This window comes from Leptopilina heterotoma, unplaced genomic scaffold, assembly GCF_015476425.1.
Source record: "Leptopilina heterotoma isolate Lh14 unplaced genomic scaffold, ASM1547642v1 Lhet_199, whole genome shotgun sequence".
Taxonomy (NCBI): Eukaryota; Metazoa; Arthropoda; class Insecta; order Hymenoptera; family Figitidae; genus Leptopilina; species Leptopilina heterotoma.
The window spans coordinates 529,974-553,974 of record NW_025110915.1 but is presented as its reverse complement, the minus strand read 5'-3'; the positions used below and the strand labels follow the sequence as shown (position 1 = coordinate 553,974).

The window sequence follows — 24,001 nt, the reverse complement described above, 5'->3', positions numbered from 1 at the left end:
ATTAAAATTTCATTTAAATAACAATTCCTTGACTTAAAATTATCTAAATAAAAATTTCATGAATTTAAATTTTGTTTAAATAAAAATTTTATATATTTTCGTTAAAATTTCGTCAAAATAAAAATTCACAGAGTAAAAATTCCACGTGTAAATAAAACCCCTCTTAATTAAAATTCCCCTTAAATAGAAATCGCATTTAGTTCAATAAAAATCCTAATAAATTTTGCTGAATAAAAATTCGAACTTCCAGAAATCGATACAAGAAATTATAAAATAAGAATCTCAAAAATAAGTTTTTAGCATTTTTTCGAAAATCAAAACGTCTTTATTTTCTCTTCGTCTAGAACATAGTAACATAATCCCCATTTTTAATCAATTTGAACACGAATTTATTAATCACCATTCGACACCTGGTCAAACATAAGCAAATCAACTTGACGTGGAATAAATATTCTTTTTTTAAACACGCGACTAACAATAGTATAATGAAAACTCCACAAAGATTTTTCATTTCAAAATCATCACGAATTAAATCATCATCAAATACATATATATAAAATCTTGAGAATTAACACAATCTTTACAAATAATAAAATATATAAATATATATATATGAAAGCTTCACGAGCACGTTGCTCTCGTTATCAATCGAAAAGAAAATGCAAGACACGTTTTTATCTTGCAAATATATATATGTATATTAAATATATATTGCGGGTGACGTGGTTCCCTTATGGATGTATGAATATACAACAAGTCTCATCATCAGTGAGACACTTATGTGTCTCAAATCAAAAGCCGATTGGACTTTGGGCGGTCAAAGATTGTATCGAGAGATGGTGGACAAGAGGATGCCTCCTCCAACGTTCTTGGTCACAGATATATCGCTGGCGTTCGCCCGTGAAGATCATCAAAAGAACCATCATCAATTTCGCATCATCAGAAATTGAGAATGGCGTTCCAAATTGAGGAGAATGTCGTTCTTGATGCCGATTCAAAAGCGTTAGCACTCAAGGAACTCAGGGAAACTGAGGATAATGTCAAAAATGGCATTACTGCTCTTAGAAAACTTTTGGAAGGTCAGTGAAATATTTTATTGTCATATTTTTTTTTGAGAAGAGAAAGAAAAATAAAATTTATTACCTCGGAGTTTGTTTCATCAAATATTTTTCTTTTATTTTTTCCCCTCGTGTTTGTTACACATTTTGAAAAAGAAGAATTTTTTCTTACCTCATTTTCATATATTAGAAAGAAAAAAGAAAATTTTTGACAAATTGGAATTTTCTCAATTATTTTTGTGTTGAAAATTGTTTCGTCTTAATAATTAAATTAATTTACTGTTGATTTACTGAACGAGGATCTTTGAATTTAATTATTTTTTCACTTGATATTTTTTGATTCACTTAAAACGAATTCACTAAATGAATTTATTTATTTTCTAATATTTTGATTCTAATTAGAATTCTTGTAATTGAAGATGAATTTTTGGTCGACTGCGAAAATAATATTCTGTGTGTCATTGAAAAAAATCTTTTAGATTTGAACCATTTTTAATTATTTAATTATTAAATTCTAATTTTTTCACTTTTTGTGTTGAAAATTGTTTCGTTTTAATAATCAAATTAATTTACTTATTCATTCATAATTCATAATTCATTTATTCATAATTTACTTATTAATTGACTTATTATTCATTTACTGAACGAGGATCTTTGAATTTAATTATTTTTTCACATAATATTTTTTTTGATTCTCTTAACGAATTCACTGAACGAATTTATTTATTTTTTAATATTCTGATTCTAATTAGAATTCTTGTAATTGAAGATGAATTTTTGCACCACTGAAAATGCAACTTTGGTCCATTGCAAACGAATCTTTGTTGCACTGAATTTTAAAATTTGTTCCATTAAAAGTAAATTTTTAATCCAATGTAATTTTATTCTCAATTTGTTGAAAATTAATCCATTGATCCATTCGAACTGAATTTTTAATTCTCAAAACTAAAAAGTTTAAAGAAAGAATTTTTGTTCAATTGAAAAAAATTTGATCTATTCTAGACGCATCTTTCGTATAAATTTTCATTTATCAAAGGATTTAAAAACATTATTTAATTGTTAAATTATAATAATATTTATTATTGTTAAGAAATATTTGATAAATATTTCTATGATTATTTATATATTTAATATTTATAAATGATTAATAGTTAATAATTAATAATGTTATTTCAACAAATATAGTGCGTTAATTTTAAAACCTACATTCAATTATAATAATATTCAACTAAATATCAAACTAAATATACATCATTAATTGATTTATTGAAATTCATTTTTATTTTAATATAATTAAATTCAAATAAATAAATAAAATTATTAATTATTAATAATAAACTAATATAAAACAATAGTTTTAGTTAATTTTCAGTTAATAAAATGTTAATAAAATAATTCAATTATTTTTTTCCAATTTTTTTTATTAATAATTATATTTTTCTATTATTTTTTTTAATTCAAATCAATTTTGTTGGAACGTTGATCTTCAATGATTAAGATTCAGAATAATTAATATATAATCACCAAACAGAAGTTCAAATTTTTTACACTCGGTATTTTTTTCTACAATCCATAAGTGAAGTGTTTTTCTTTCTTTTTATTGTACTGTTTCGAATAAAGTTTTTTTAGAGTGAAAAAATAATGTTTCGAATCAATTTCTAATACCAATATTTTTAGACTGATAATATTTTTATTCTTATCAGTCATTTTTATACGATTATTTTTTTTCTTCTTCTTCTTGTATTGACACACCTCATATTATGTGAAATCTTACTAATTACGATTAGATAGAAAACAAATTTTGAAAATCATTAAACACGTTTCTAACTAATAATACAAATATAATAGAAAATTATCATTTCTTTCGTTGTTTTTCTATTTCTATTCTTTGAAATTTAAAGACGATAAGAAAAGAAGTATTGTTAATTGCATTTTAATTTATGTCATATTTTTTTATATATTTATGTAATAAATATTTTTATACGTTTATAGAAAATTGTTGTTTATTATAAATTGTTTATTTAATTGTATTTTTAAAAAATTTTTAATAATATTTTTTTGTGCTTTTATTTTGTGTTATATTTTTATTTAGAATAAAAAGAGTAAAATTAAAAATAGTTATCTTCTTTAATTAATATTATTTTCGAATTTATCACTCGGTGACACTTAATCGTCTTTAATTAACCTGTCAATTTGCACAGTGACAATTTTTGGAGTTTTTTTTTGTAACAAAGTTATCGTATTATTAAAAGTCTGAAAACATCAGCCAAAGGTCCTCTATTACGATAAAAGGTCTTTATATAGGATAAGAAATTGAATAATACTATATCGAAGCAAGTGCTGAAAAGTTTCTTTTTCCTTATCAGAAATTTTTCTCTCTTTCTCCTCTCTCTCTCTTTCTCTCTAGTGAAAGAAAATTTCGATAGAATTTCTTATCAGAAATCTTTCATAATACTTCAGTACAGGTACGGTTTTTTTCAAAAAAGAAAAGAAGTTTTTGTTAATTTTTCTAAGAAAGGAAACAGTTTAGATATAACTAAAAAAACCCTAATAATATTACTATTATTGTAAAAATTGAATGTTAATATTAATTAATAAACATTAAACTTCAATTAAATTAATTAAAAATTTAAAATAAAAAATAAATTTCAAAATTTGGAAAAATTTTCGAATGTACATTATGTTTGAAAAGAATAATATACGCATACGTAGAACCAGTTTTTTTTCAAATTATAATTCCATAGACTTTTGAAAACATGTTTTTTTTATTTGCATCGAAATAAATCGCATTAGTGATGTAATGCACAAAATTAGGGAGACCAATTTTCATCTATAGTTTCATATTTGCATAACTATAGATGCATCAGCCAAAACAGATCTAAAATTATCGGCCCTTTGACCTGTAAAAAAATCAATAACTTTACGTAATGTAAATTTTGACCTGAAGCATTATTCTTTGTCATCGTTTTTCTTTTGACTAATTGCATCGCGAATAATTATCAATTTTTAGTTTTAATTTAAGCATTCGCGGTGAGGAAAAAAGGAATACATTTTTCTAGTTTTCTTCCACCATTTGATTTAGAATAATAATTTTGATAATAATTAAATTTAAGTTTAATAATAATAATGATTTTTATAATAATATTATAATTTATTTATAACATTAAATAATGAATAAATATTACTATTATTAATATTATTATTATAATTTTTTTTTTGCTTCTCTGGGTCCAAAACTTGACCTGAATTTTATAAACCTGTGTTATTTTATTATTATAATAATAATAACATTTTGTTCTACAATTTATTATTTATTTATTTAAACAATTCACAAAAGAAAAACGAAGGCGCCCTTCGTACAAAAAATATTATAATTATTATTAATAATAATAGTAATTAATACTATTAAGTAAATAATAGAAACAATAAAAAATAACGAATAACATTATAATCCTTTTTTAATATTTATAAAAACAATATTATATCTACAATAATATCATTATATTTATAATGATTCCCCAAGGGCTTTATTTTAACCTAATTTTTTTTAGGAACTTTGATTATTATAAATAAATAATAATTATAATTCCAAGAATAGTTTATACTAGTAGAAATAAGTATATAATCAACGATATAGCAAATGAATAGAATAAAAATAATAAATAAGTAAACAAAAATTATTTACAAAAACTTTATAAAAGTGGAATTTTAAAATATAATATATCGCAAATGAAATTTTGCAAGCTTGTAAAATAGATAGATGTATAAGCGAAGGTCAATTATTGAGGCCATAATTTCTTCCATAATGATAGTACTATCATCTTAGGAGATGAATTTAGCATTTGTGCTCTTGTAATTAAATTAATTGTATCAAAAATTTTCACTCATCTAATTAATTTTTCTATAAAAACTAAATTGTGTTTTCTGACACTTTTCTTCGTCAATATAATTACATACTTGGATAAAAAAGAAAAAGAAAGAAAAAATAAATAAAATTCTAAATTTTTTATTTGAAAAAAATATAATTTTTGTTTTTCTTCCTTGAGAAAATAAATAGTTAAGTATAAGTCAATGAACGCAGCTTATACTACATATGTAAATATACATGAAAATATAATATGTAAATCAAAGACAGTGATTCATTATCATATGTGGCTTATTATTCAAACAATTGATACATTCGATAATATCAAACTGTTATCGTTTAAGAATTTGAACTTTTCGATATTCATGTTTGTAATCATTTCGAATAGACTGAATTCTATTTAGAAAGAAACGTCTATAAAATTCCTTAAAAAAAAAAATTAGTTTCTAGGTACAAAAATCAGTCTTGGATATTTTTTTATCAAAACAAAATCTTACTGCTTATTAGAAAAATTAAAAATAAATTTAATAAATTTATTATATTTGAAGAATATGAAATGAAAAATATAAATTTTTCTATTTTAAATTTAGAACCGTTCAAAGTTATGTTCTCACAATCAGTAATTTTTATTATCTTCTTTGTAGCAAATATTAAAATTTTCGCAAGGAATTTTATTACGAAGTAAATACTAATTTAAGATTGTTATTTTGAAGTGTCAAATAGAAAAAAAGTTGAAGTAGGACATGAAAAGCTATATTTTTAATAAATCTGATTAATGAAAACGAAATCTTTTTTCAATTATTTAATGTTTTGATTATGAAAAAAGTCATAAATATTCTTTGATAAATTAAACTGATCATAAATTTGAATTCTCTTAAAATTTTTATGCGTAATAACCATGGAAGATTATAATGTTTAATTAATTTTTTCTCAATTTTGTCAGTACGTTAAATCTCTCGAAATAATGATTATACTTGGGAGTATTGCCGGTTGCATATGTGGAGGATGACACAAAACACGTCATTAAATACTAGACGTTTCTTCTTAATTTCGAATTTTCTAAATACATTTTTCTTTAATTTTTAAAATTTTTATTATTTTTTTTTAAAATGTTTATTTATGTTTTTTAATATTTCTATTTCTATTTTTTTTATTTAAAATTTTTAATATTTCAAAATAAAACTTCGTAATAATGAATATTGTGGTTTCTTTCTTTCTTTCTTATTATTTGTCTTGGCAAGATTACTTTTTTTAAAGAAAAAAATGCAATTTTTCAAAATGATATTTTTATTTTTAGTAATTTAACAATAAAAATAGTTTTTAAATTGTAGCTTTTCTAGTCAATTTGCAATAAATATTTATAAATTGGCCTTATCAGAATTTTTTATCTCGTCAATATTTATTATTAAGTAGAAAAAAAAAGTTTGTCTAGACAAATTGAAAAATTGATATCAATATTACAAACAGCATAACAACTATGAACTCTCCTCATTTGCATCTTTTTTGGTAATTTTACCTATTTTTATTTGAAAAATAATTTAAATATATTTTAATGTTAAATATTAAATATTTCCTAGTATTAAATATTAAATATTTTTTAATATTAATTAAATTATTATTTATTAATTTATTCATTATCATTAATTATTATATATTAAATATTAAATATATTTTTGAAAAAAAAAATGTTTTCTTATTGATTATTTTATTTTTCAGACGACACGTCCCTTTTCTTCAGAACAGACGATAGTTTTTTGATAATTTTTTTGAGGCCTTGTAAATACTATCCAGACAGTGCGTACGCATTAATGAAACGTTGCGCTGAATTTAAACAAAGTAATGCATCGTTATTAAATAATTTAATGCCAGCCGATGAGAGGCAAGCGTTTCTCGAAAATAATGTCGTTAATGTCATGAAGAACAGAGACCATAAAAGAAGAAGGGTACTCATTGTGAATGCAGGAAAATCATGGGATCCATCTAAGGTCAATGCCGATCAAATGTTCCGTATCTTTTACCTTATTCATGAAGCTGCCGTTCTCGAACCTGAAACACAGGTAAATATACAAAAAAAAATATATATTCAATACTATTACAAATGTGAAAATCAAATTCAATTTTTATTATGAATTCCAAAAATTTATCAAACTTTAAAATTTATACACTGTAAAAATTTATATGAAAATTTATTGAATCACTGAACCAAATTATTGATTCAAATACAATTTTTTTTAAATTAAATAAAAATTATTTGATTTAACTAAATATTTAATTGATAATAGACAACGAATCTGATATTTGAATCAAATTTTTTTTTCACCATCAAAAATTATTACATGGTAGAAAAAATCGGTTCAGACGAATAAAAATTGTTCACTAAAAATAATTGGACTAAAAATTTTTTTTTCATATCTTGTCATTTTTCCGCATAAATTGAGACCACTCTGAGCAATTTTTATTCGTTACGTAATTTTCAAACTGTCTGTTATTTAACAAAAAAATAAAATGTAGTATGGATTATATAAGACTCAGTTTTAAAAAAATTCATTTTTTTTTATTATTGAAATATATTTTCTATATCAAAAAGAAATCTACAGAAAACAAATTTCAATTAAAAAAATTTCCCTATAAATTTCATATAAGAAGATTGACATCTTTTTTTGATTAAAATTACAATTATACATCTGTTATATTCTTTCAATTGTACTTTAATTTTCTGATAATAAAAGAGAAAATTAAATGATTACATTATCATCAATAAAATATATATAAATACTCGGTCGCTTCTTATGGTAATCTAATTTTGATCAAGAATATAACTTTGAACTTTGAAACTTTTCAAAACTTTACCCTGGTATACCCAGTTAATTGAATTTATTTTAGGGTCTCGCAAAACCCCTACCTTTGACGTAAATTAAATTTTCTTTGTCCAATGAAAATTTCGCTCACGTTGTGGATAAATTAAACTTTTAATTATAAAACACATTGACTTGAAAGTAAACGTCACTAAAAGTGTACTACATTTTTTCTTCAACATTACTAATTTTTGTTTTCTGTTTATTTTTTATAAAATTTTTACTAAATTTTTAGTCAATTTTTGGTATATTTTTATTAATAAAAACAAATTGTTTTTAAATAAAAATATTTTTTTTTGTAAATTTGCAGAAAACTTTTATTTTTTAAGCGTATGTGTATTTATTATTTATATTTATCAATTATTATTTAATTATTATTTGATTATTATTTTCTAGGTCCATGGAGTAGTCGTGATTATGGACTTCGATGGACTTTCCATGAAACAAGTTATGGGCTTGACACCTGCTTTCTGCATGCGACTTTTGACCTTCATTCAAGACGCTATGCCTCTTCGACTAAAAGAGGTAATTGCAGTGTGAATATCGTAAATATTTTTCCAATTTAAATTTTTTTCTCGTAAACAAAAATTTAGTGAGAGAGAAGAAGTTAAATTTGTCAAAGGGTATTACAAAGACAATTTGAATGAAAAGAGAAAATTGAAAAAGGTATCATTAAATGAGAAGTAAAAATTTATTGAGATGGGAGAATTAATTAAAAGTATGATTCTTGAATATTGAATTGAATTGAAAATATGAATTCAAATTTAAATTTATTTACTTATTTATGCAATGTAGATGCACAAAGTAGCAAATTTCAAATAATTAAATATCTTAACATACTGTTCAGGCTAAAAGCCCTAGTACTTTTATAAATAATTAAATAAGTATACCTAAATAAATAAATATTCTAAACATTAAATTATTAAAGTATTAAAATTCTCATTAGTTTATTTAATATTCTTATTAGTTTATTTATTTTTTATTAAAGAAATATTTGTATTAAAGAATTTGTGTTCTAGGCAATATTTAAATTCAAAGTTGGACAATTAAACTTCAAAGAAAAAATAAATTTAAATTCGAATCATAAAATTGAAATTCAAATGAAATTTAAATCTATAAATGAAAATAAAGTATTCAAATTTGAATTTTCAATAATCAAAAATTAAATTCAAGTCAAATATGCAAATTTCGAAATTATCAAAATTAAAATATTAACATTCACACTCAAATTAAAATTTTGATAAATCAAAATTCAAATCAATTGTTTAAATTTACAGTCAAACTTAACAAGTCAATATTGAAATTCCAATATTAAAATATCAAAAGTCAAGTCATTTTGAATTTGAATTTAAAAGCAAATCTAACTTAATTATTCAAAGTCAAATGTTGATAAATCAAAATTCAAATCAATTATTTAAATTTACAATCAAATTAAAAATCAATATTAAAATTCCTATTTATAAAAATCAAAAGTCAATTCAATTCGAATTTTAATTTAAATACAAATCTTACCTAAATATTCAAATTCAAATAAAAATTCAAATTGATTATTTAAACTTACAATGTTACAATCAAACTAAAATGAGTATTCAAATTTTAGTTGAAAAAATCAAAAGTCAATTTAATTTGAATTTAAATTTATATTGAACTGAATTATTCAAATTTTAAAAAATTCAAATTTAAATCGTTTATTTGAATTTACAATTACATTTAAATCAGTATTATATGCAAACAAATTTAAAATCAAAATAAAATCAATAATCAAATTTCAGTTTAAAATGAGTCAAAGTTTAATTCAAATTTGAATTTGAATACAAATCTAACTAAAGTGTTCAAATTTAAATTTTAATAAATCAAAATTCAAATAAAAAAACAAGTCACGATCAAGTTAAAATCAATATTCAAATATCAGTTAAAAAAAAGTTAAAATCCAATTTAAATTTGAATTTGAATATAAATCTAACTTAAATATTCAAATTCTAGTTTAATAAAGCAGAATTAATGTAAAAATGTTAATTTAAAATTAAATAGAAAATTAAATTAAAAATAAAATAAAATATTCAATTTTGAATTAAATATTCAAATTGTTATTTAGCAAAAAATCAAAATTAAAAATCGAAGTCAAATTTAAATCGAAAATTTAAATGAAATAATCAAATTCGAATACTAAAAATTAAAAATTTAAATTGCAATAAAAAATTAAATTTCACATCAACAATTTTTTAATTCAAAGCAAATCTTATAAATTCAAATGAAAAATATTCTAATTTAATTCAAATTTTCAAAATTAAAATGGAAAATAGTTTGTTTCAATTTTAATTTTCCAAATTAAAATTAAAAATATTTTAATTTATATTCGTTTATCTTCGTAAATTAAGAAAAATTAAATAAAAAATTAATTTTATTTCAAATCGAATCTTCCAAATTAAAATTAAAATATTCTATTCTTATAAAGAATTGAATATTCTACTTGAATAAAATTCTTTCAAATTCAAATGGAAAATACTTAATTTCAATTTTCCAAATTCAAATTAAAAATATTTTAATTTATATTCGTTTATCTTCGTAAATTAGGAAAAATTAAATAAGAAAATTAATTTTTATTCAAATCGAATCTTCCAAATTAAAATTAAAATTTTCTATTTTTATAAAGAATCGATTATTCTATTTGAATAAAATACTTCAAAATTCAAAAGAAAAATATTCTAATTATTACCATGAGAAAAACATTTCATGACAAAAAAAAAGAATATAAAAATTAAAAAACTGAATTTTTACAGGTTCATTTCGTTAAACAACCATTCCTCTTCAACATGGTTTGGCAAATGTTCAAGCCATTCGTTAAGGAAAAATTGAAGAAGAGAATGTTCTTCCATGGAACAAAAATGTCCTCCCTTCATACTCACATGGCCGCTAGTCATTTACCAAAGAATTATGGTGGCGAATTACCAGACATTGATTACACTGGTGCCGATTGGTATCCCGCTATCGTCAAATACGAAGACAGATGCAAAGGTAAAGTTTTTTTTTCCATTTGCAAACTTTTTTCCAAATTTAATTACATATTCTTTTAATTTTTTCAATTAACTATACAAAATTTATACCTAACATTCGAAAAATTACAATTTCGACATTTTCTTTCAATTAATTTTATTTCCAATTAGAGAGAAAAGTCACTAATAAGACGAAGTTTTAATAAAACTGTAAAAAAAAATAAACAAAATTTCACGATACGTATTTCTTAAATTTAGTTTAAATAATTTTTACTTATAAAAGATTCTGAAATTCATTTTTATATTACATTTTTATAATTAAATTTTTTATTTTAAATATTAAACTTAAATTCAATTAAAATTTTATTTTTTCAGTTTTTAACAGTTAAATTTTTTATGACGAATTCTCATAGTTAATTCTTATAGTTAAAGAGTTATAATTAAATAACAAACCCTAAGAAGAAACCAAAATAAAATAGAGATAAAATCTTTGCTAGATTTCACTTAAAAAAGAATTCGAGTTTTTTTTGGTGCAAAAAAGAAAAAAAAATTTGTTAGTACATAAATAATTTATTTCATCATACCACCGGTCGTAAAATTCTGAAGAAATATCTGTAACTTGCACTTTAGACGTAGAATAGCCAATGGACAATAAAATTTCACAACATAAATTCTTTTAATAATTTAAAAAAAATTTTTTTTTTTTTGAGAAAGAGAGAAAAGAACAAGAAATGTGTAAATTTGATTATATTTTTGTTTACAGAATGGAACACTTTCGGATTTCGTAAGAAGTGAATATTGCCCGACGCTCGTTTGTTGTAATTTGTTAAATTATCGCAATTAAACATTATTTCTTATTATTGTTTGTTTATTAGAATTTTTAATGTTATTTTTTTCTAATTACCTATTTGCGTATGAAAAAAAATTATAGTAATTGAAAAATAAAATTTATTTTCACGTACTTTGTTATTGTTTTCATTGTAATTCCAAAAAAAAACCATTTTATTATTTATTTACTATTTTTTTCATCTTATGAATTGATTACTATTTTATTCTTTTTTATTTTGTAAATCTTTTTATATTATTTATTAATAATTAATAATATTTTTTTATATTATAGGAAAATAAATATAATATTTGTCGCGGTCTGAAGAAAGGTTAGAAGCAAACAAATTATAGGTTATATTTGTCTTAGACTTTTCTTGATTATAAGTTCCTTTTTAATTATGTAAATTTAAAATCAGCTTTTAATGAATATTTTCGATGTAATGAAAAATTGAACATCAATAATTTGTAATAGTAATCGATTCTTTTTCTGTAATATTCCTTAAAAAATTTTAAACATAACCTAACATTTTTTTCATTCTTAGGTACCTTTCTAGGACACATATTATTATATAAAATTACAATAGTTTAATTTATTATTAAATTATTTTTAATAATAATTTATTAATAATCCTTGCAATTTAAGGCTGTGTTTGAAATAAATAATAATTTTGTATTTAAAAAACTAATAAAAAAATATAGGTATATAAATTTATTTTTTAATATATTTTAATTATATATTTTCTTTTTATAATTTTGTATAAAAATTGTATAAAAACTTCATTTTATAGAATTTGCGAAGAAAAAAAGTTGATAAACATTTTTATAAAAATACGAACAAAGGAAAAAATGATGAATAGCAAAATTTACAATTCCATTTTTTCGACAATATTTTTCTCTATATTAACATTGGGGAAAAAAATAATAAATTTTAAATTTAAATAAAATGTGACCTATGACAGGAGAGTTTTGCTTAAAAATTCGTCATCGGGTCAAATCTGAGATTATGTTCCATGGTCTTTCATGCAGAATAAGTGGGGAAGGCGCAATATACTTTTTACTCGTACTATTCTTCCAACTTAACTAGAAGACAGTCTTCTCTGGGAAGTCCAACTCTCTGGTCATTCCTTGACCACTAGCACAACAAGTCCTTTCTTTATGCGAAACATTAAAAAGTGGAGGTTTTTTTTCTATTGTGAATTTTTTTTTTAAAACTGTGATATTTTTTTGTAATTTTTTTTTTTTGAAAAATTTGTTTTTGTTTGAAAATTGTTTTTTTTTTTGCAAATTTTGAATTGTGATGGTATTCTGTAAATTCATAGTACTGTAAACAAAAGTTCTTTTTTGAAATAATATATTCTCTCGTTGGAAAATGATCATTGGAGATTTATTTGGGAAAGTGGAATAAATTTTCATTTTAAACATTCAAGTTGCGTGTATGTGGATTTTTTTCGCAATTCACAGCATCCATATAGAGTTGAATTGAAAGAGGCAAAAACACAACACTGAAGTACTGTAGCATCCATCAACAACTCTAGAAAGGAGGGTACGTTGACCTTTCACATTTTATCACAATTTTCCCCTGCAATTGAATTCTATTAAAGGATTAAAATTTGTAATTTAGAATAATTAGTAATTATTTTTTGATTTTTTTACTGTAATTTTTTTCTTACAGTTAATTAAAGAGATTTTGTTATTTAGTTTACAATTCGTTAATTTAATTCAAAGGGAAAATTAATAATTTCTCATTTAGGTAATTAATTATTTAATTAAATACCTTTTTAGTAAATTGAATTTTACCTTCTAAAGGGAAAGTTAATAATTTCTTATTTGGTAATTAACAATTTAATTTAATACCTTTGTGGCAAATTGAAATAATTAACAATTGATTTAAAAATAAAAGGGAAAATTAATTAATTATTACTAAAAATTAAAAATACAAATTTCGTATTTACAATTATTAATTTATTTACTAAATTATAATAATTTAATTCTTTTAGAGAAAATTTTTTTTCAATTCGTTTCGATACATTTTTTGGCAGAATAACAATTTTAATAAATTTTCTATTCCGGTTTTTAAAAATAATGTTTTAATAATTTTCTTTTTGGAATTTACTCGATAATTTATTAATTATTAATTAATTAATTATCGGACAGAAATAAATTAATTATGTCTTTGTATTAAATTATATTTCAAAATCATCTGTCAGATAAATTATTGCAGACTGATCGTAGATTTCCCTTATCGCTTTTTAGTCATCCTGCTGAGTCTCAATGTTGATAACAAAAACACAAATTATAAAACAATTTTTTACTTTTAAATTGATTTAAAAAAAATTAATTGATTCACTTAGTTTTTCATTTTCAAAATTAAAAGAATATTAAAACATAAAGTAGAAAAGCAAAATAAAAATTGAAAACTAAAAATAAAGAATAAAATAAAACATTAAAAAAGAATAAAATAAAGAAAGCTATAAAGAATAAAAATATTAAAATAAAAAATAATAGAAAATTAAAAAATGGTAGAGAGAAGAAATTATTAAATGCATAATTATTATAAAGAAAGTATAAAATTTGAATTAATATTAAAAGAATTAAAAAAGAACGAAAATAAAGGAACGCAAACATCAACTTTGTTGTGGTTTTAAAATTAAATTTTCCAAACTATTTTAATTTGAAACTTTTTAATAAAATATAATAAAAAAAAATTTTTTTTCTACATCTAACAAAAAACAAAAAGTTTATTATAAGAACGAAAAATTTACGAGTCATTCAACGTTGAAGTTTGAGTCAGAAAAATAATTTCAAATTCAGAATATAAATTCGAGTTCAATAGTTTAAATTTAAATTCGATTTAAGTATTCTATAATAATACAGATACATATCTAATAAAGAAAATAAGTTCAAAAATAAATACACACAAAAAAAGAGAATATAAAAATGAAAATTAAATATTTTTCTTTATAAAAATTCACTAACACAATTTCACAATCTTGAACTTCAAAAAAAGGTAAAAATTATAAGTAAAATATGTAAATTTTAAGTAAAATAGAAAAGAATTTTAAGAATTTGTTTTTTTTTTTCCTAAATTTTAATATTATTTATTAGAAATTTCAATTTATAGGAAAATTTTAATTTTTAGACTTCTACTTCTCTTTCACCATGACAACGGCAAAGATATTTAAACCTGGAACTCAAGAATCGTTAATTGAGACGGCAAGAAAAACCCCGCCGATTAAAGTAGGAAAACATTTGATTAAAATTGAACCTGAAGAATTTAATGAATTTTATGCTGAAAAGGCGCGAATTGAATTAAACGAAACTCCCGAAACTGTGAAACGTGGTTTGGAGGAACTCAGAAAACTTCTCAGAGGTAATAATTTTATCTAATTTAGAAACATTTTTTTTCATTTCCCATTTTTTATTTTTTTTATTGTTTTCCTCTTTCCTTTATTTTCTATTTTTATTTCCTATTTTTTATTTTCATTTTTTGTTTACTATTTTTTATTTCCTATTCTTTTATTCCCTACTCTTCTATAATTTGTTTATTTCTACATTTTTCTTTTTTATTTCCCCCCTATTTTCTAGTTATACTAGTTTCTTTTCTTTTTTTCTATTTCCTGTTTTTACATTTCCCGCATTTTTCTATTTCATATTATTTTATTTAATTCAGATTTCATTCTTTTATTTCATATTTTTCATAATTTTCATAATTTTTTTCTACTTTTATTTCACATTTGTTTTACTTTCTACTTTCTTGTTTCCTGTTCTTTCATGTCCTATTATTATTTATTATAAAATAATAATTTATATTATATAATATTATTTCCTATTTTTTCTATATTTTTCTATTTTTTATTTTGTTTTCTTGTTCCCAATTTTTCTATTTCCTATTCCCTTTTTTATTCTGTTATTTCATATTTATCCTGTTTTTACCTTATTTTTTATATTTTTTATTTTCTAATTTTTAATTTTCTATTTTTAGAAACTCATTAAATTTTCTGTTTTGACGTTTCCTGTATTTTCTGTTTTCGATTTTCTTATTTCCTCACTTTTTTATTTCCTACTTATTAATTTTCTATTTTTTCCATTTCTCCTATTTTTTATTTTCTCAGTTTCGTTATTTTCTATTTTTTCATTTTCTGTTTTTTATTTCCTATTTTTCTTCTTTCTCCTTTGTTTTAATTTTCGTTTTGAATAAGTGATTTCTATGACTTAATAATTAGGTAATTATTAATAATTCATTATTAATTATTATTAATTATTACTCTTCCAAAAATTAATTCGAAAATTAAACACCTAAAAAAAGCAATTCTTTTCAAAGTACCTTTAGACAACGTAATATACATTAAAAAGTAGCCTTGAAAAAATTGCTGCTTGCATATACTTTATTTATTATTCATTCCACTTTTTTTCTAATCATCCATAATCGATCAATTGCTTGAAATCAAATTTTTTTTTTATTACTAGCTTGCGAATAAATATTTATTTATAATACATTAAGGATTCACTCTGCTCGGAAATGAGAATTTTATTTCCTATATCTAATATTAAAAACTAGACTTATAATTAGAGTAAAAAGCTACAAGGTAAAATTGTATAATTACATTTAATGCAAGTTCACGAAATAAACTCCTACTAAAAAAAAAATTCACGATACAATAATTAAGTGACGTGTATATAAATGATGCAAAAAAAACAAGTCTTCAATATTAACCTCGCAAATAATATTTCGAAAAAAAAAGAAAAAAAAACACTAATAAAACGATTTATGTGGAATTAATTTCCTATATAAGAAAATATTTTGCCATGAAATCATTTCTTTTTTGAAAGTTCAAAAATCAAGGTAAATAACTTTCAACCCACACAAGAAACTTAACACAAGTGTAATTCTTTTCGTTCAATTTATAAAATGAGAGAAGCGGACATTATTTCTCACGCGAGGACTTTAATTTTTTTTAAATATATTATTTGAATAACATTAAACAAATTTTATTATTTAATTACCCTTTTACTTTATAACTATGATATGAAAAAAAACAAAAGAAAAAATTTTTAAATGCCAAGGAAAAATATAAGTAAAAAGTAATGAAAGTAATTAACAGTTGACAACAATTTTTTTATTCAAATAGTAAAATTATTTATTATTACTATTATTATGGTTAATTAATTAATTTCTATTTTTGTATTTTTTAATAAAAAAATTATTTATTGAAAAAGAGCTAAATAATCATTTACTCTTGTAATGAAAGTATTTAACAATTAAAATAATTTTTTTATTTATTTGGAAATGATTTTTAGTCCTATTATCATTATTATCATTTTTCTAATGGTTAATTAATAATAGATATACTTAATTAATTTCTATCTTTGTGTTTTTTAATAAAAAGATTATTTATTGAAAAAGAAGAAAACAATTATTTACATGATTAATTAAATTTGAAAGCCAATACCTTTATTATAATTAATTATTTAATTAATATTAATATTTAATATGAATATAAATATTATAATTATTATTGTAAATAAATTAATTATATTAATTTTATTTAATGCCGGAAGCTCGTTCATAGTCAAAAGGCTCGAACAATTTACAAATTACAATAAATAAATAACATAAATATTAATTATATTTTTTATTAATTTATATGTAACTTATAATTAATAATAATAATAATAATAATAATAATAATAATAATAATAATAATAATAATAATAATAATAATAATAATAATAATAATAATAATAATAATAATAATAATAATAATAATAATAATAATAATAATAATAATAATAATAATAATAATAATAATAATAATAATAATAATAATAATAATAATAATAATAAAATAATAAAAATAATAATTTAATAATCAAAACACAAAGACTGAAATCAGTTAATTCGATAAATTTCGATGAATTTTTGCTGTTGCATAAGATTGGCGCAATTGAGTTATTATTATTTTTAGGCAAAACAATTATTTACTCGATTCATTAAATTTGAAATTCAATGAGAGAGTGAGATTCACGGAAACTTGAAAAGAAGTCAATAAACTCGTTCTCTTCTCTTTTTTTTTTTTGCTTCATATTTTCTATTTTTGCGAAACAACTAACAGACGTTCTACTTTTCATTTTATTAGTTATTTCATCAGTTTAATTGGACAATGGACGAAAAAAAAAAATGGGTGAAAACTTGAATGGCTAAAAACCAGTTTTATAGCAACGAGTCTTAACATTTTACGCGGTCATTCATATAGCCTTGACGTCATTTTCCTCCTCGACTTTAGTATTACACATACGTAGAATATTTGTATATATGTGATTTTTGAACGAAAGTTGAGAATTTTTCATTTCCTCTCGACGAACACGATTTACCTAAATGAGTCTTATTTAAATCTTACGTATTTATATAATAGGAGAATTACTTTTTTTTCCTTGTGAAATGCTTTTTTTTCCCTCCTATTTTTTTACTCTTTTTCTTTTCCTTTTTATTTTTTTTGCTTTTTTCTTTCTATTTTTCTCTCTCTCTTTGCATTGAATGCAAGCATGTGTTGTAAGAAACTAAAAGCAAAACGCGTAAATCCGGTCACGCGTTGAATTTAACTGGAGAAAATAAGAGTGAAATTGAGAGTAGAAAGAAATTCGTATAAAATTTTTCTTATCTTATTTATTTGTTTTATAATACATTATTAAGAAACCGAAATCGTGCATTGGCGAAAAAGATAAAAATATTTTTTTCCCGCTACTTCCAATGTTTTAATTAATACCAATTAAATTTTAATTGCAGACGTAAATAAATTCATGAATTAATCATTAACTTTCATTAACGGCAATTAAATATTGTATTAATTACATTTTTCTTTCACTGAATTGAATTTTGTTACTGCAAAATTTTTATCAATTTTTTAAATAATTAAACTCTAAAAATTCTTGTTTCTTTATTTTCCATTAATTCTTTTAATTTTTTGAAAAAAAATTTTTTCTATAAATTTAATTGTTCAATTTCTTTCATAAATTTAATTGTTCAATTTCTTTCATAAATTTCATTCTTTCAATTTTTTCTATAAATTCAATTGTTTAAATTCTTTCTATAGCTAAATACAATTGTTTAAAATATTTAATGATTTTAATTGTTTCAATTTTTTTATGAGTTTAAATATTAAAATTTAATTTTAATTTGATTGTTATAATTTTTTTCTATGAATTTAATTATTTCACTGGTTTCTATAAATTTAATTGTTTGAATTTTTTTCACTTGTTTCAATTTTTTTTATAAATTAAAATATTTATTATCTATTTCAATTTATTGTTTCAATTTTTTCAATAAATTTTAATTGTCTCAATTTTTTATGATTTTATTTATTTAAATTTAAGAATTTAACTGTTTTAATTCTATTATAAATCGAATTGTTTACATTGTATTATGAATTTAATTGTTTAAATTACATTATAAATTTAATTTTGTAAGTAAATTGAATTATAAATTGAATTTGCTATTTGCATCTTTGCCTTTGTTTGTTTATTTATTTATTTTCTTTCTTTTTTGTTTATTTTGTTTTTAACTAAATTAATAAATTTTGAGAAAATTTGTATGAATCCATATTTATTTTTTTTTTCGTTAATTTGATTGCAAATGAATTGTTGGATTATCTAATAATTCGTTGATGATTATGTAAAAATATATAAATGGAACGAGGTCAACGAAATTCCATGAAATTGAGAAGTACATTTTCGGAAAGTACTTTGCATCATTGAGTACACTCGAAAGAATTGGAAATGGTTTTTTAGGTGAATTCGGCGATTACGAAACTATAAAAATGATTTCCTACGTTTGTGAATGGATTTCAGAATGGAAAAAAACGTTCTTGTTGACATTGAGAGATTTATTTTTATTCACTTCATTTATTTAATATCAATTCTTTTGCAAAAATTATTTTAAAAGTATAGAAAATTCTTATTGTTTCTTAATTATAATAATGAAATGTAATGGCAATAAAAAATTAATTAATAACCACAAGTAAATAAATAATAATAATAAATAAATATTAAATAATTACTAACAAAAAGGCCTAAATTACAGAAAAAGGGTTTTTACAGAAAACAACTAATAATAAATAATAATAGTATTGATAAAAATAATAATAACAATAATATCAAACGGTAAAAAAATTTGTTAATTAATTTTTTCATTCTTTTAGATTAATTAATTCAAAAATATTCAGTCATTTAAATTCTATTAAGAATCTAAATGTTAAATTTATTAATTTTAAACAATTTTAATAAATTAAAAGAAAAAAAAATAAAGTTTGCATTTTTTACGCAAATCTAAAGCTATTTTTTTTGCATAATAATAGGGGAAATATTTTCGTCTACTTCTATTTTACATCTCACGATATTAGTTATGCAATATCACTTTACAATGTAAGAGCAATAAATTCTACGTGTTACTTAACAATCAGGCAATAAAAAATCTACGACTGAATATTTGTTGGATAATCCCCTGAGTGTTTTAAATTCGTTCACTCATATCGAAAATTCAACACCAAATTATTTTCTTTTTATTTACTTTTTGTTAATTTCTTATTAATTACTTCATTTTTTTCTATTTTCATTAGTTTTATCATTTTTTTCATTTTTATTATTCCTTACTAATTTACTATTGACAATAATGTATAAATACAGCATTAATTAAAATTCCCTTTTTGTTTGATAAGTAAATATGCAATTAAATAAAAAAAATAATAATAAATAAGTGAATTAATCAATTGCTTGATTAATTAATTAATTTCATTAATAATTAATAATTTATAATTATTAATTAAAAGTATGATCAAGTGATAGATTAAAATGATTAAATTATAAAAAATGTCATGAATTTTAAATCTAAAAAGCAGTTAAAAATAAGAATAATAATTGATAATGAATAATAATTAATAATTAACAAAATTGTTTAGGAGAATTTAAAATTCTGATCGTATTATAGAAATGAGTTAAACATGAGATCAATAATGCACTCTGCTGCAAATGAATAAAAAATTATCGATTAAAAAAAAAATTATTATGTAAATCATGTAATTTTGTATATTAAATATAAATAATTCTAGTCACGTGTACTTAATTTTTGATGACACTTTAAGAGATAATGAATATTGGTGAATGTAGATTATTATAATAACTGCGCAAAACAGTTTTGAATTGATAATTATTTCTTTTAGTGAAAAATTTTACTTAATAACAATACTTAATTGATAAATTAATATATAAATAATTTTTATAACTTTAAATTAATTGCTTTATTCATGATTGAAAATTATTAAAATTCATTACTAAATATTTATTTATGAAATGATTTTTTAAGTATTTAATATTTTCTGAAGTTTATGATCTATTTTATTAGGTATTTTTCAGTTAACTAACTTTATTTTTATTAATTATTTTCCAGCTTACTAATAAATACTTAATACCAATAAATAAAAAAACAGTAAAAAAATTAAATACTTAATAAAGCATTTTTTTTTAAGTTTATTATTTTTTTAATAAGTATATTTATTTGTTATAAATATAAATAATTCTTTATTTAATGTTTTTCTATTGAATTTTTCTTGAGTTAATTTTTATTTCATATCTTTTTCAAAATAATTTATTATAATTTAATGAAAGATAATTTTTCGTTCTAGAGGAACCTGACTTGGTGATACCAGATGAAGATGAATTTTTATATAAATTCCTGAGACCCATTAAGTGGGACGCAAAAAGTGCTTTTGATTTGGTAAATAATTCAAATTAATAATCTCGTTTTTAAATATTTTAAACAAAAACTAAAATATTAAATAATAGTCTTTTTTTCTTGACAGATGAAAAGATTTTATCAATTTCATTTCAATAATCCACGATTTTGTAAAGGATTGGTGCCAAAAAATGAAAGAGCCGTCTTGATATCCGGTATTTTAACGTTCCTTCCGGAACGCTCAGATGGATGTAGAATTTTAATAATTCAAAGTGGTAAAAAATGGAAGCCTAAACAAGTCTCGTTGGATCAAATATTCAGAGGTGTAATGCTATGCTTAGAAGCTGCCATGTCAGAACCAATTACACAGGTAATTATTATTATTATTAATAATTGTTTTTAAAATATTTTTTAACTTTTCGAAATTTTAAAATAAAGTTTGTACATATTTTATGTAATATTAATTTATTAAAAATCAAATTTATATATATATATATATATATATATATATATATATATAATTTATTATCAATTTAAAAAAATTTATTAATTTTAGATATTTATTAAAAAATATAATTTATTAAAAAACGTATATATTTCATGTTTTTGTTTATTTATTTGTTGACATAATTTGTTAATTAATGTACGATTGATTTTTTAATTTAATTAATTGACAGAAATAATTGATCCATTAGTTTAGTTAATTAATTAACAACTTATTCGAATGCAGGGATAGTGAATAAACATTAATTAACAATTTATTTATTAATAAATAGTTTATACTATTTATTGTGTATTTAAAATTTGAATAATTTGCAAAACTAAAATTTTCCCTTTATAAATGAATAAATTTTAGGTTTCAGGCGTTCATGTAATTTTGGATATGGATGGTCTTAGTTTAGGTCACGTGACACACTTTACACCAAGTTTTGCAAATGCAGTTTTGGAGTGGGTCCAAAGGTGTTTACCCTGTCGGCTCAAAGGTGTTCATATTGTCAATCAACCATACATATTCAACATGGTTTTCGCTATCTTCAAACCTTTCATCCACGTATGCAAAATTTCTTCTCTCGCATAACAATATTCATAGATTTTACTTAAGCCTTTTAAAATATTTACAAACAATCTCAAGAAGGAAACTAAAATTCTAATTTTTTACAAACGAGAATTTTACAAGAAATTTTCAATATAATATTTTAAAAAATAAAAAAAAATATTATAGAAAATAAAAATATAAATACTTAATATTTACCATATATAAATAAATAAAATATTATTACAATATATGAAATAAAATAAATAATTAAGAAACATTTTTTTTATAATTGGCTTAGTGGTTTAGTCGCTTGTTTCCTAATTAAATGACTGGGGTTCGATCCTTACCAAAGTATAAATAAATAATTAATGTTATTATATGATTAATATTTTTTTTATTCATTTATTTTTATGTTAGTAGTAAATAAAAATTGTTTCTTTTCTTTTTGTCTAGGAAAAATTGCGAAAAAGGATACATTTTCATGGAACAAATAGAGATTCATTGTTGGAGCAATTAGAAGCTAAAGCAATTCCAACAGAATATGGTGGTGAATTTAATTTGCCAAAGGAACCACTTGGCGAAGCACTCTATGAATATTTTCATGCATATGAAGAAGAATTTATAGGTACTTTTGCACATTTTTTAAAAAAAGTTTTCCATTTCCATTTGTCTAAAAAATTTTTACGATCTTAACTAATTAATTTGTTAATTTAATTTTTTAATTAATAATTGATTTTTTAATTTTATTATCTAACGAACAATTGATCTAACAATTGATTTAATGATTAAATTAATTAAAAACAGTTTATTTATAATAAATATTATTAATTAATATTAGTTAATTAAATTAACAATTTTTTTATTTAGTTGCTTCATTAACAATTTATTTTTTAATTTAATTTTTGAATTGATAATGAATTCATTCAGTAGTTGTTGAATTAGCAATTGATTTATTAATTTAATTACTAAACTAATAATTTTTTATTAATTTTGTTAATAATTATTATTATTTAATTTAATAAACAAATTTACTTGTAAATTTGATTAATCAACTAATAATTGCTTTAGTGGTTATACAATTAATAGCTCAACAATTGATTTTTTAATTTAATTAACATTCAATTTGTCTAATTAATTAATTAACATTTTTTTCTTTTTGACTAAATATAAAATTTTAAAAAAAAATTTCTCTATTTTCGATTTTTGTCTTTTTATAGTATTTGTAATTAAAAATTTTTTGTTTCAGCGAGCTGTGCTAGGGGATATTCCTCAAAAAGTTAAAATTAAATTTTGTGTCCTAAAGAATTTTTTTTAATTAAGCTGTAGTGATTTTTCAATTCGTCGCTTATTGAAAATAGACGAAAATGTAAAATTTTAGTAGTTTTGGATACGAATTTAAAGTTTTTTTAATGTTTGTAAATTTCCTAAACTATTTATAAATATATTAGCAAAAATATATAACAAAAAAACTTCTACAGAAAGGTATTTTAAAAAAAATACTATAGAAAAAGTAATAATATTTTAGTAAAATACCTTTTCATGAAAATTTTCTTTGGGAAATTTTTCTTCAAATTTTTGAAGACAATTTTTATAAATGAATATAAAACAAATTTTTATAATTTATTTGTTTAGTACTTGTGGC

At 20.7% G+C, this 24,001-nt stretch overlaps 2 protein-coding genes across 2 annotated transcripts; both read left to right on the top strand.

Annotated features, from left to right (window-relative positions):
- The first annotated feature begins 835 nt into the window (after positions 1-835).
- LOC122501084 (clavesin-1) lies at positions 836-11,645 on the top strand. Its single transcript, XM_043610347.1, has 5 exons — positions 836-1,079; positions 6,640-6,980; positions 8,175-8,303; positions 10,559-10,793; positions 11,535-11,645. The coding sequence occupies exons 1-5, from the start codon at positions 953-955 to the stop codon at positions 11,564-11,566; spliced, it is 864 nt and encodes a 287-aa protein (XP_043466282.1). The 5' UTR covers positions 836-952; the 3' UTR covers positions 11,567-11,645.
- Positions 11,646-12,674: 1,029 nt separating this feature from the next.
- Positions 12,675-23,837, top strand: LOC122501082 (alpha-tocopherol transfer protein-like). The gene is made up of 7 exons (XM_043610345.1): positions 12,675-13,142; positions 14,739-14,969; positions 21,274-21,365; positions 21,451-21,693; positions 22,180-22,374; positions 22,813-22,984; positions 23,606-23,837. The coding sequence occupies exons 2-7, from the start codon at positions 14,759-14,761 to the stop codon at positions 23,638-23,640; spliced, it is 948 nt and encodes a 315-aa protein (XP_043466280.1). The 5' UTR covers positions 12,675-13,142; positions 14,739-14,758; the 3' UTR covers positions 23,641-23,837.
- The last annotated feature ends 164 nt before the right edge of the window (positions 23,838-24,001 follow it).

Coding starts and splice junctions, on each gene's coding strand:
- LOC122501084 (XM_043610347.1), top strand. CDS start 953: ATGGCGTTCCAAATTGAGGAGAATGTCGTTCTTGATGCCGATTCAAAA. Junction 6,981..8,174: donor TTCTCGAACCTGAAACACAG/GTAAATATACAA, acceptor ATTATTTTCTAG/GTCCATGGAGTAGTCGTGAT. Junction 8,304..10,558: donor TGCCTCTTCGACTAAAAGAG/GTAATTGCAGTG, acceptor GAATTTTTACAG/GTTCATTTCGTTAAACAACC.
- LOC122501082 (XM_043610345.1), top strand. CDS start 14,759: ATGACAACGGCAAAGATATTTAAACCTGGAACTCAAGAATCGTTAATT. Junction 21,694..22,179: donor TGTCAGAACCAATTACACAG/GTAATTATTATT, acceptor AATAAATTTTAG/GTTTCAGGCGTTCATGTAAT. Junction 22,985..23,605: donor ATATGAAGAAGAATTTATAG/GTACTTTTGCAC, acceptor TTTTTGTTTCAG/CGAGCTGTGCTAGGGGATAT.